This window comes from Canis lupus, chromosome 25 (genome assembly GCF_048164855.1).
Source record: "Canis lupus baileyi chromosome 25, mCanLup2.hap1, whole genome shotgun sequence".
Lineage (NCBI taxonomy): Eukaryota > Metazoa > Chordata > Mammalia > Carnivora > Canidae > Canis > Canis lupus.
This window is the reverse complement of record NC_132862.1, coordinates 22,803,280-22,816,261: the sequence shown is the minus strand read 5'-3', so window position 1 is coordinate 22,816,261 and position 12,982 is coordinate 22,803,280. Positions and strand designations below refer to the sequence as shown.

General features: G+C 39.1%; 1 protein-coding gene across 3 annotated transcripts in view; it reads right to left on the bottom strand.

The window, feature by feature from the left end:
• The window catches only part of BCAT1 (branched chain amino acid transaminase 1), a 107,150-nt gene that overhangs the window by 27,149 nt on the left and 67,019 nt on the right, over positions 1 to 12,982 (bottom strand). For all 3 annotated transcript variants that reach the window (XM_072798650.1, XM_072798649.1, XM_072798651.1), the window contains exon 6: positions 2,439 to 2,602. In XM_072798650.1, coding sequence (XP_072654751.1) covers positions 2,439 to 2,602 — 164 coding nt within the window. The remainder of the gene's footprint in view (positions 1 to 2,438; positions 2,603 to 12,982) is intronic.

The window sequence follows — 12,982 nt, the reverse complement described above, 5'->3', positions numbered from 1 at the left end:
ATTTAAGCGGGCTGCCAAACGTCTTTGCCAACTAAATAGGTTGATATTAAATGCAGAATCCTGTGTTTCCCTTGCACTTATTCAGGTTGAAAGTACAGGGATAGACAGTTTTAGAACCTCTTGGAAACAACAGATAGATGGATTAAAAGTCCACCCTTTGGGTTACTGCCTTCCAACTTGCCATTTATGCTTTTATTTGTAAGATCCAATATTCTCTTCTCTAAGAGATTTCAAGCCAACTTCCATTGATCATGGTCCACTTCAGCCTAATGAGTCAAAGTATTAATTTTTTTATAATAGACTTTAAGATTTAATTTATTTATTCATGAGAGACAGAGAGGCAGAGACATAGACAGAGGAAGAAGCCAGCTCCTCACAGGGAGCCCGATGTGTGGGACTTGATCCCCAGACCCGGGATCATGCCCTGAGCCAAAGTCAGATGGCCAACCGCTGAGCTACCAGGCGTCCCTAGACTTTATTTTTTAAAGCAATTTTAGGTTTACAGAAGAAGTGAGCAAAAAGAGTTCCCATATGCCCTCTCACCCACTTCAGTTTCCCCTACTAACTTCCTGTATTGAATAAGTACACTTGTTCTGATGTGAACTGTTGTTGACTGATGAGCCAACACTGATACACTAATACTAATGGAAGTCCATAGTAACTTTAGGGTTCACTCTTCATATTGTATAGAAAATATCAGTTTTTAATTGGCCTTCAGGGATCCCTGGGTGGCGCAGCGGTTTGGCGCCTGCCTTTGGCCCAGGGCGCGATCCTGGAGACCCGGGATCGAATCCCACGTCGGACTCCCGGTATATGGAGCCTGCTTCTCCCTCTGCCTGTGTCTCAGCCTCTCTTTCTCACTCTCTCTCTCTGTGACTATCATAAGTAAATTTAAAAAAAATTTAATTGGCCTTCAGTGATCATGTATTCTGTGATACTGCATTATGTCATCTTTCTAGTAACAATCTATCCCCAATACTAAAAAGATTTCCTTGCAATTTTTCAATGTCCCCATGTTATCTTTACCCTGGGCAGGTAGGGGGAGCTAGAAAGCAAGATTTAAAGAGGAAAAACTAGCTTATTATTACCTCTTCATCAAGACTGACTTAGTGTAACATGAACTCTAGGGGAAGTTCTAACAAAGTGATACACATGGTGGGCAGGGGTGCATATGCTCTGTGAAGAAGTCTGAACAAGTGAAAAAGATACCAAGAGAATAAACAAAAGTAGTTGTTTCAACCTGACTAGCATCAAATGTAGTCAGGAAGGAATGGTATACACCAAAAGGGGAAAAAAAAAAAAAGGGATTTCTTGGTATAATGGATTTCATTAGGATTTCTCTAGCCATTGAGAGAATGCAGCTGCTAAATGTATAGGGAGTACAGGACATAAATTTCCTAACTTTTTTTTTTTTTTTAAAGAAAAAGAAAATACAGAAGGATACAGAGGGTTCAAAGCCAGTTGTCAACATCTCTCTCACAGCACATCGCTGGACACTTCCAGAGCTCCCTGAATCTACAAGTTTTCCCCAAGCCCAAAAGTTGCCATCATATCACCTCCCAGGACTGCTGCTGCCTGAGTATGTGATACACATCAGCACTTAACGTATACAAAGGAAGAGCTCACACCGGTTAATCCGGCTATTCTTGTTCACCCATAGGGGCATTCTCATATCACGGCCAAGTCCACCCCTGAAATTGTCTAACACTTTTCAAATGCTCTTTTATTTCCAGCCAGCTACATATGGCCAATGAAACCGGCCTGACAGAGCCAAAGCAGGGTTGTCCCTCAGCCAGCTGGCAGCAGGTATAGCTACAATCTGTGGCAATGAAGACAGCACTTGAGTGAAGCGGGCACCTTCCCCAGACAGGACTCCTCGGAGCCAACTGAGAGCCTCCATCCCAGCACCAGATGCTCTTTACAGGCACCTGCCTGCCTGCAGCCAGAGCACCAGCCTCCAGGGGCAGTGCATTCAAAGCACTGTTATTCTTGCTTTAGTTATTTTAGTTCTTGCCTCTGTAGAGCATTTGATGGTTCTCCCTTATAAAGGGCCATGGGTTATCCCTTGAACTAGCACAATTTTTTAAAAAATTTTATTTATTAAGAGAAGAGAGAGAGAGAAAGAGAGAGCGTGCACATGTGCACAGCAGGGAGGAGGAGCAGGAGAAGCAGACTCTCGGCTGAGCAGCAGCCCAACATGGGGTGTGATCTCAGGACCCCGGGATCATGACCTGAGCCAAAGGCAGACGCTTAACCTACTGAGCCACCTAGGTGCCCCGGAACTAGCACAATTTAACACTGAAAAGTAAACACAAAACAAAAAAAAAAAGGCACTTCAACTTGAATATTATCATACATACTCAGACTGATTTGAGATGGCAATAACTCAGTGGCTGTGAAGGACTCTTTTCTTTAGACAGAAACACAGACTCACTTACCCTCCCATCTTGCAGTCTCCAGTCCCACCTTTCCAGGCTCTCACATACTTCGGATTGGCCCACAGGGACACTGGCTTAAAGGTTCCACTTGAAAAATAAGGCCCCACTGGGCTCAGGATTACAAAGAGCAGGGCTTTGGTAGGCTTCTTGACTCCAAGAGAAGGCTGCGATAGAGAAAAGTACACACAACTGTTAATTTAAATGTAGACACCAAAGTCTAGAATAGATCTGTAACTGTCTCCCAGAGGGGCCGTCTAAAGCACAGGAGCTGTTACTTCTAAAGCTAAGTTACACAAAGCCAGATGGTCTTTTAAGAAAACACAAAGAATGGAGTGCTGAGGTTTCATTTTGCTTTGCCTTCTTAGTTATGATTTTAGGGGAAAGGCAAATTTGTCAAAATTTGTTGTTAGTAGGGCTTTGAGAGGAGAAATATATTTTTGACAACTAGCTATATAACACTTTGCAATGTTGCATTGATTGGGAATTGAGAAGGGAAAGAACGCAGACATGATTTTAGTCTTTGGAGAGGAAATGTAATATTTGCTTTTCCAACTTCCCCTTCTGTGTTCACAGATTACTAACCACTCTAAGACATGCCCGGGGCCTCCAGCAGGTGGTGGGTAGAGGTGAGTGTGCCATTACCACACCTGGCTGTCACACAGAGCAGACAACAAGAGTGTGGCTTCACTAGAGGCAAAGATACCAGATGAGATAAATATCCCCCAAAAAGCCAGAGCGTAAAGGACTCAGGAACTTATATCATGATGACAAAGATAGAAAACGGTCTTTCCAGGGTACTTGGGTGGCTCAGTGTTTGAGCATTTGCCTTTGCATCAGGGTGTGATTCTGGGATGGAGTCCCACATCAGGCTCCGCACAAGAAACCTGCTTCTCCCTCTGCCTAGGTTTCTGCCTCTTTTTGTGTCGCTCATGAATAAATAAAGAAAATCTTAAAAAAAAAAAAAAAAAAAAAGAAAATGGTCTTTCCCACAAACACTGGGAAATCATAAGCCAACAACGCAAAACTTGTTTTTGTCTCCTGCACAGAAAGAGTTACAAGTAATTAGTCAGTTGCTTACTGAGGGGGAAAACTTAAAAGTCTGAAAGTTTTGAGGGCTATGTATTATAAAGGCAAAAAAGGTCACTGGGCTATTCTATGCGATTCAAGACCATCAGGAATAAGAAAATAGGACTATTACAATGAGAGTCTCAGGATATAAAATGCTTATGTCCAGTCTTCACTAGAGTCCTTTCTGAGTAGATGGAGGTAAGAGTCAGTCATGGTAAGAATAAGAAGAGGAACGCCTGCGTGGCTTAGCGGTTAAGCCTCTGACTTCAGCTCAGGGCATGATCCTGGGGTCCCAGGAATGGAGTCCCACATCTGGCTCCCTGCATGGAGCCTGCTTCTCACTCTGCCTGTGTCTCTACCCCTCTCTGTGTGTCTCTCATGGATAAATAAATAAAATCTTTAAAAAAAAAAAAAAAGAATAAGAAGAGACTCAACTCCAGTTGATTTTGTGGCTTTGTTTGATGAACTGGCTAAAAGTGAGTCTAGGAACATTTTTTTTCCCCTCAATTTCATTATATCTCCCCTCTACTACCCATTGGCCCAAGGTCCCTCACTCACTACTTATCCTCAGATCATCAAAAATCAGGTAGGTAAAATATTCATGGGCATAAAAAATGTGTTTGTCTATGTGCACATTGATACCATCTGAAAGGCTGCAACTCTCAGAAAATGGGAAGATGATTCCATTTGCATTCCATGGGGCCATGAGACCAAGAAAGGCTTGGATAGCCAGAGTCAGCAAGCAACGACGGGTTTTGGTTTTTTACTTGTTTAGATTTGTTCTTAGTTAGGGTTGGACAGGACTTCCCTACCAGTAAAGAATGAAAAGTCTTAAAGCTTCATTTGCCTATTTTTGATTTTATTGTTTGGGAAAGAGAACATTAGAAAAATACATTCCTGTCTTTCTTCCCAGCTTTGATAAAAATTGACCAACTTATCTCCACACTTTTATGTGCCTATCAGTTAAGTAAATACAACGATACTTTCATATCAGAGGAGCTTTGAAGCATAACACTTAAAAAGAAAATGTTTATGGACTCTTATAGGGAGTAATAAAGAGAAGCTTCCCAAGATAACTTAGAAATACAATCTGCAGGACAAAGCCTCAGTAATTTATCTAGCTTCTAAGTTTCTGAGTAAAATTGCTTATTTGTGGACAAACTCATAAGTATCTAATTAGATACCACACAAATGTCTGGATTTTTATGCACTCTGAACTCATGTATTTTTCACAACCTGCATTATACTAAAAGCAAGAACTCGTCATCATGGAAATTTTGTTGTGGGATAAATTTCCTCTTACTCATTTCCTTCCCCAACTTTAATTGACAGGTAAACTGGCATTTATTCCACTAGGTGGTGGTATAGAGAGCGCAGATGGAAAACTGAATAATCTTTGCATTATATCTGGGGGGGGGGGGGGGGGACCGGGGGGCGCGGGGGGGGGGGGGAGAGCAAACTCTTATGTAACACTTTTATTCTTAGCAAGCAGGTAAATAATAGACGAGAATTTTTCAATGCAAAGAAAAAACATGTTTATGTGTGCTAACACTTTATTTTCCGAAATTTAAGCAAAGCTAACTCACAGTTTGTCTGTGTTTTTCAAGTAGTTCAAGGACTATTGTGGATCATAGCTTGGTCACCTTCATCTTTAAATGATTACTTATATCGATCATCTTCTCATGAAAAGAATGCTGTGACTTTTCTGCAAATTGTCACATTGCTTCAAGAGTGAAAATATATAAAAGGCAACTGCATCAGGAAGGGAGCTTGGGCATTGGGTCTGTTTCTAGCCTCAGGAACCATTATCTGTTTTGTCTTAATTCTCCTTTCTATCCTGGAAAGCAATTTAAATTCTGTGCTACTGCTACAATTAAGAGTAATTTCTGGGATCCCTGGGTGGCGCAGCGGTTTAGCGCCTGCCTTTGGCCCAGGGCGTGATCCTGGAGACCCGGGATCGAATCCCACGTCGGGCTCCCGGTGCATGGAGCCTGCTTCTCCCTCTGCCTGTGTCTCTGCCTCTCTCTCTCTCTCTATCATAAATAAATAAAAATTTAAAAAAAAAGAGTAATTTCTTCTACAATATTAATTACATGGCAGGAAACATACTGCTATGATGACATAGGCTTCTGTTCTACATAAAGAGAAAATATGAACATCTGATAAGTTGTGTAAATCAGTTTCAACAAGTCTCATTTCCTTATGAACATTTTTTTATTCCTTTTTCTAGTTTCCTGGGTTATTTCAATATAAAAGGAATTGAAGAGGGTTTTAAAAAAATAACCATGGAAAACAAGGAATATAAAATCTCACAGATGCAAAGTATACAACTTCTTAAGAGAGCACATTGACTTAACTTGAAATTCTGATGTGTACAAAAAGATACTAATCTTACTTATATTGTACCTCACAAATACATATATAAAGGTATTAAGTACATGTATATTTTGCACAAAATAACAAGACAGTTGGGTGCGATGGAAAATAAAGTGATGTGGTCCAGTGAAAATCACTTCTGAGTCAGTCAGAAAATTAATGTATAAAAAGGCAGAATTTTAGAGATTATATGAAAGATCACACAAAGTGTTCCAGGAGCTGAGAAAGGTACTATTAGTCCTTGTTGTGGCATGGGAAGCAGAGAAGCACAGTGGTGGTGTGGAGGCCTGAGAAAAATTCTGTTTAATTAAGCAAGACAAATATGGGACAGAAGAAATAAGATAATTGGGAATGACAGGAACGTTTTTCAGAAAGAGTGACATGACTTTTTTATTATTTCAAAAAGAGGAGAGGAGAAAACAAAGAATACTGTACTGAGAGACGCCATATATGGAGAGGGCCAGGGGTCCATGCAAGGCCTTGAGTGTGTGAGCCACAAAAGGCAGGAATAATAAATTCATGCAATTTTTGTAGGAAAAACTAGTTGGTTTGGTGAAATATTTAAAAACCCTCAATAATTATAGTTTTTGACTTTGAAGACCTTTCACAGTTGTTATATTACCAAATCCAACAAGCCAGGAAGCTAAGGGTTATCATTCCTATTTTTACGTTGAAGAAACTGAAGCTCCAAACAAATGATTTGTCCAAAGTTTCAGTTATTGAGCTCTAGATCTTCTCTTAATCCAGGCCTTTTTTAATATCAAAGTTTCAAACAGTAAGAGAAGTACCCAACATTTCTTACTCTGGAAAGAGTTCAAGCTGGGGCATCACTTCCTTCTACCACAGCCTTAAGCACAGCCTTCACACTCTACGTACCCCAAGCTCAAACCTCATCATTTTCCTGCCTCTTCATCTTTTCCTGAACTACTCCCCCTGCCTGAAACACTATCCTTGTCCCCTGTTATGGACTGAAATGTGTCTACCCACAGCATTTACATGCTGAAGCCTCAACCCCTCATGTGACTACATTTGTAGCTAAAGTTTTTAAGGAGGTCATTAAGGTCAAATGAGGTCAAAAGGGTGAGGCCCTAATCCAACAGGACTGGTGTCCTTATAAGAGGAAGAGACATCCGAGCAAGAGCTCTGAACTTGCTCTCCAATTCAGTCTCTCCACACACAGAGAAGGCTCTTTGAGGACACAGCAAGGTGGACATCTACAGGGAAACCTTGCCAGAAACTAATCCTGCTGGCACTTTGATCTTGGGCTTCCAGCCTCCAGCATTGTGAGAAAATAAATGCTAGTGTTTAGGACATTCAATCTGTGGTATTCTGTTATGGCAGCCAGAGCTAAGACCCCCCCCCCCCCTTCTAAGTAATATACTTCAATCTCGATTTAAATGTCATTCCAGAAAATGAGCCCTCTTCACAAAGTTCGGTGCTTGTGTTATAGGCTATTACAGCATCCTGCACTTCTGTGCATTTAGATAAGATGTCTATCACGCTTTCTTAACAAATATTTAATTCTTTACCTCTTGCTAATCTCTACACTCCATGAAGTGCAAGGCCATCTTTGTCCCCTACACAGAACATTGTGTGTTGGTTATACCAGGTTTGCTATATATTTGTTGAATGACTCTTCATCTTAGTAAGAAGTTGTTTATAGAAAGGAGCTGTGAAAACAACCTAGATGACTTATTTGCCATATTTGAGCTACTTTGATTTAAAAAAAAAAAATGATGCTAATCCTATATCACACTGACACTACAGAGAAAATGTTCCTTTGTCCCCTGCCTTATTTTCTTCAGTGCTGACCTCTAAGCTAACAGAAATCATATGGAGACATTCAAAGAATATCATGAGAGAAGCTAATGTCCAGAATTTTCTGAGGCTGTAAAATGGGTAGGGGATCGCAGGCCTTTCAAAGAGAAAGACAGTATATATTTAACACTTGACAAAAGAAAGGCTAGTACTCTTTTTTAGCTTTTAATAAGAATGACCATAAAATTTAGAAAACACATAGTTAAAAGAAAACTAAAGATAAGGAGAAAAGAACACCTACCTGTCTTGTCTAAGGTTATATAAATGCAGTGATAGTAACTGCTTACAGCATCGATGCAAGAATTAAGTTAAACTGTGGAAAGCACCCAGTACCTCTTTTTCAAGCATTCAACAAATAGCAATTATTATTGTTTTTATAAATACTCACTTATAATAGTAACAGTGGTAAATAAATTTAGTATGAAACAACATGCAAAACACGAAGGTGACATTAGGAGGACTATAGATGGGACCATGGAACTTACATTCAACACTCAATGTTGAAATTGTGGGAAATGAGAGAGCTTGGGAAAAAGACAAGATTATTATATCAATACCCTGGGAAATACAACTTGGTATATCTGAAATCAACCCTAAATAGAAATTTTAGCATGGATTATTAAACAAGTGGTTAAAAAAACTTGATAGGGAAGTACCCAGAAGAGCCAGAATGAGTCACTCTTAGAAAAAGCATGCTTCATTTCCCTTTCTGAAATGACTAGATCAAGGGTCAGCAAACTTTAGCCTGCTTCCTGTTTTTTTTTTTTTTTAAGTCTTATTGGAATACGTGCATTCATGCATTTATGTGTTGCCTATTGAGGTTTTTGTGCTACAAAGCAGAGATGAGTAGCTGCCTGGCTTCACAGGAAAAGTTTGCTGACCCGTTCTCTAAAGGATAGGAAAATGCTCCTGTAGCATTTTCCTTATATCAAGAATGGTCTCAAAACCAAGATCTCCTCACTGACCTAGCCTCAGGACTCAGATTTGACTTTGTGATTCCATCTAGTTTTGTTCAATTGACTGGGCCAAGCACAAAATGGGCCTGGAATAGAGAGACAACTTAGACCAACAGAGGGAGCTGACAACTGCAATGAAGATGCTCCCCAAATAGGCAGGTCCCAACCCAGCTGACCAAGTTGAGATCCTGAGTGGACTGATGCAAGGGAGAGGAGGTTCCACTCAAGGAAGCCCTAAGAACTAACTGTTTGAAACAGATGCACTCTACTTCTGTCAACTTCATCTAGTCACACATTACTGCCTGCCTATATAGTCACCCTCAGAAGTAGAACCATGTCAGAAGTAGAGCTTGGGAAATCTTTTAAATATTTTATTAATTTTCCCTTTCCTCTGGATCATTTCACCAGCTTAGAAATATGCCATAGTATCTCCCATCTAAAACAAACACATTCCCTTTACCACATGTCCCACTCCAGAACAACATTTTACCAAGAACCTTCACGTTGCCAAATCTAATGGTCAGTTCTTGGGCCTCACCTCTCTGGTCCTGTGGGCAGGATATGCCACAACTGATCACTGCTTCCACATCCTTTATTTGGCATCTGATACACCAAGCCCTCTTTATTTTTCTTTCTACCTTATAGGTTGCTACTTCTCAGACTTCTTAGCTGATTCCTTTTGATCTCCCTTCTTTCTAAATGCTGGCCTGCCCCAGGGCTTAGTCCTCACCTTCTTTTCATCAGTACCTAGAATTCTTCACTTCATAACTTCGCTCAGACCTTTGACTCTAAAGGTATTATATGTTAAACACTAGAATGTGTTAAATTCCAAACCCTCCTCTGAATTCCAGACTTGTAGATCTAGAATTTAATCTAGAATTTATCAACTTAAGCTGATAACTCAAGCTTAAGTTACCATGCCCAAAACTGAACTCTAGCTTCTACCCATTACTGCTCCAACAAATATGCAAGAAAAACCTTTTCCCTCACTCTTCCCCATCCAACAAATGGTCACTTATCCAGGTGCTCTGGCCCTGGAAAGGAAAACTTGACCTTTCTCCTTTCATATTCAGATCCAAACTGTCAGAAAATTTTGTGAGTTGCAATAAGTATCTTTGAATATACATCTTCATGTGAACTAGGGGGAATACGTCTACAACATGAATTCCTTGAAGAAAGTCTGCATTTTCAAGATTCCCAAATGTAACTGTCTCATTTTATTCAATTTACTAATTATTCTTATGTTTGTTATATAAACATAATGGTTGCATAAATTCTGCAACCTTATTTCATTAATTCTAAGATGTCTGTTTTTTCTCACATTTAACATGTCTGAAATCCAGACTTAGCATTTTTACAATTACTATTGGCTAAGTAGTCCTCACGGCAGAGCTGGCATCACCAGACTCGGAATTAGCTGTTCATACTGATAGTACTTCCAATGGCTTATGGCCATTGGTGATGCCATACATGTTGAGTTTGCCATTTAAAATCTCTTTAAAAAGTTACAGTAAGATTTGGCACTGAAAAGAAAAATTACTGCATAGAAAGGTGCAAAAACAGGAGCAGGACATGTATTTGGTATTAGTCAAATAATGTTTGTAGTAACCTTGAACAAATGCAACTGAATATTTTCCTGCAAAGCATCAACCAGTCTTCTCATGAGACCTCTGGCAGAAGAAATCCATATGAATATAAAGCTGTGTTCACTTTTATTAAGATACATGCAAAGCTAAAAATGCCTATCACAAGCTGAGCAGTATAAATGATGGCAGGAAGAATTGCAGATGTCCTCTGAAAACACCCATTAAAAAAAAAAAAAAAAGCTAGTATGAGTAATTCATCAATCAGGATTGTTAGGAAAGTAATACATCATAGTTTGGCGATGCTTTTCCATTTTGGTGCATAAAACAATTTGTTACTTATAATTTATGGTACCCTATATTCAACTAAGTGGTAAATATGTATGAATGAGTACCTTACAGCTAAGAAAATGGGTACAATCGAGGTAGATCTGTATGCACTGATGTGGAAGGATCTTTAAGACAAATTCGAATGCAAATTAGTAATACAAAAAAATTGTTCACAGTATGGCTGCCATTTGTGTAAAAAAAAAAAAAAAAAGAAGACAAACACAAATGTAGAGAGAAAGAGAGAAAAGGTACATTTGGGGAGCCAAAAACAGGCTTCATCTATGGAAACTTAACATATCAACAGCTGGCACTATAAATCAGGGAAGAAAGGCTAGTCCACTCAATAAATAGTAATAATGTGGTATCCATATGGAGAAAAGGAAAACTGAATCCTTCATACAAAGTTTGCTTCCAAATGGATTTATTTTTTTTTAAGATTTTATTTATTTATTCATGAAAGACACACAGAGAGAGAAGCAGAGACATAGGCAGAGGGAGAAGCAGGCCCCTCAGGGGGAGCCCAACACGGGACTCAATCCCCAGATTCTGGGTTCATGATCTGAGCCAAAGGTAGACGCTCAACCACTGAGCCACCCAGGCATTCCCAAATGAATTTCACTTAAATGACAAAGCAAAACTCCAAAACAGAAGTATAACCTCAGAGTAAGGAAGAATTTCTTTAAAACACATAAAACCCACAAAATATATAGAAAAAAATAAATTCAGTTACATTAAAAATAAATACTTCTTTTTTGTTAAAGATTTATTATTTTGGAAAGAGGGGAGGGGGTAAAGGCAGAGACAGAACTTCAAACAGACTCTGTACTGAGCATGGAACCCGCTGTGGTACTTGATCCCATGACCCTGAGATCATGACCTGAGCAGAAACCAATAGCTGGATGTTCAAGTGACTGAGCCACCCAGGTGCCCCAATACTGCCATTCTCTAAAAGATACCAGTAAGACTGAAAAAGACTAGACACAAAAGCAAGCCACAGACTGGAACACTATTTGCAATACGTTTATCTGACAAAGGATGTGTCACAGAATGGAAAGTTACTTTGTGAAATGTATCTCTGACAAAAGATTTATATCTAGAATATAAAAAGAAAAAAATTAAAAAGACAAATCATTTTTTAATGGCAAAAGACTTGCAAAAATACTTCCTAAAAGGATTTTCTTTTCTTTTCTTTTTTTTTTTTTTTAAGATTTTATTTATTTATGAGAAACACAGAAAGAGAGGCAGAGACACAGGCAGAGGGAGGAGAAGCAGGCTCCATGCAAAGGAGCCCAATGCGGAACTCGATCCCAGGAATCCGGGATCACACCCTGAGCCAAAGGCAGATGCTCAAACCTCTGAGCCACCCAGGCTACCCAAAAAGGATTTTTAATAGGCAACAAACATATGAAAAGGTGCTCAACATAATTTGTCCTCAGGGAAATAAAAATTAAAACAATAAGACTACATATATTCGAATGGGTAAAATTAACAAGATATTACCAGTGTTAGCAAGGATATGAAGCAAATAGAATTTTCATACATTGCTGATGGAAGAATAAACTAGTATAAGCATTTTAGAATCTGTTTTGCAGTATCTAAAGCAAAACACACATATATCCTTCTATTCAATTTAACTCCTAAGTACCAAAGAGAAGTACATATGTCCATCAGAAGACATGTGCACAGATTTATAATAGCCAAAACTCAAATATATCGATTGTCCATCCATAATAAAATCATCCCATATTTGGGGGTAGGAGATAAAAGGAAGAGAGAATAAAGAATGAACTATGGAATACTACTCCCAGTTGATTCTGGGGAGAGAAGAGGAATCAAGAAAGAAATATTTCAGAAAGGGTAATATTTCAAAAATATTTTAATGGCATTAGTCATTTTCTAATCCCAACTGTATTAGTCATATTCTAATGTTAACTGAGTGTTGGTTGCACAGACTTTTGTATTTATTATTTTCTTTAAATTCTGTGTGTATATGTGAATGTGTGTGTAAAAATCTTTGAGTCTGGGAACCTGAGCAAAGAACTATTGCCAGTTTCGTAAAAGAAGGATAATATTTAATGTACAAACACAAGTACGCACGTAAAAGTATGAATATATACCTCTGGAAGGATGTAAGAAAAGCTGGCAACAGGAATTGTTTGGAAGGAGGCCAATTGTGGAACTCTGGATGAGAATGAGAGTGGAGAGGAAGCTTTCCAACTCAAATACCTTTGGTAATATTTGAGCTTGTTACCAGATAGTTTTCCCTCCCCTAAATCGCTCCTCTAAAATCCCAGAAAACTACTCTTGTGCACTGTTAGTAGGAATGTAAATTAGTGCAGCCACTATGGAAAACAAGTATGGAGACTCTCGGACAAATTAAAAATACAACTACCATATGATCCAGCAATTCCAC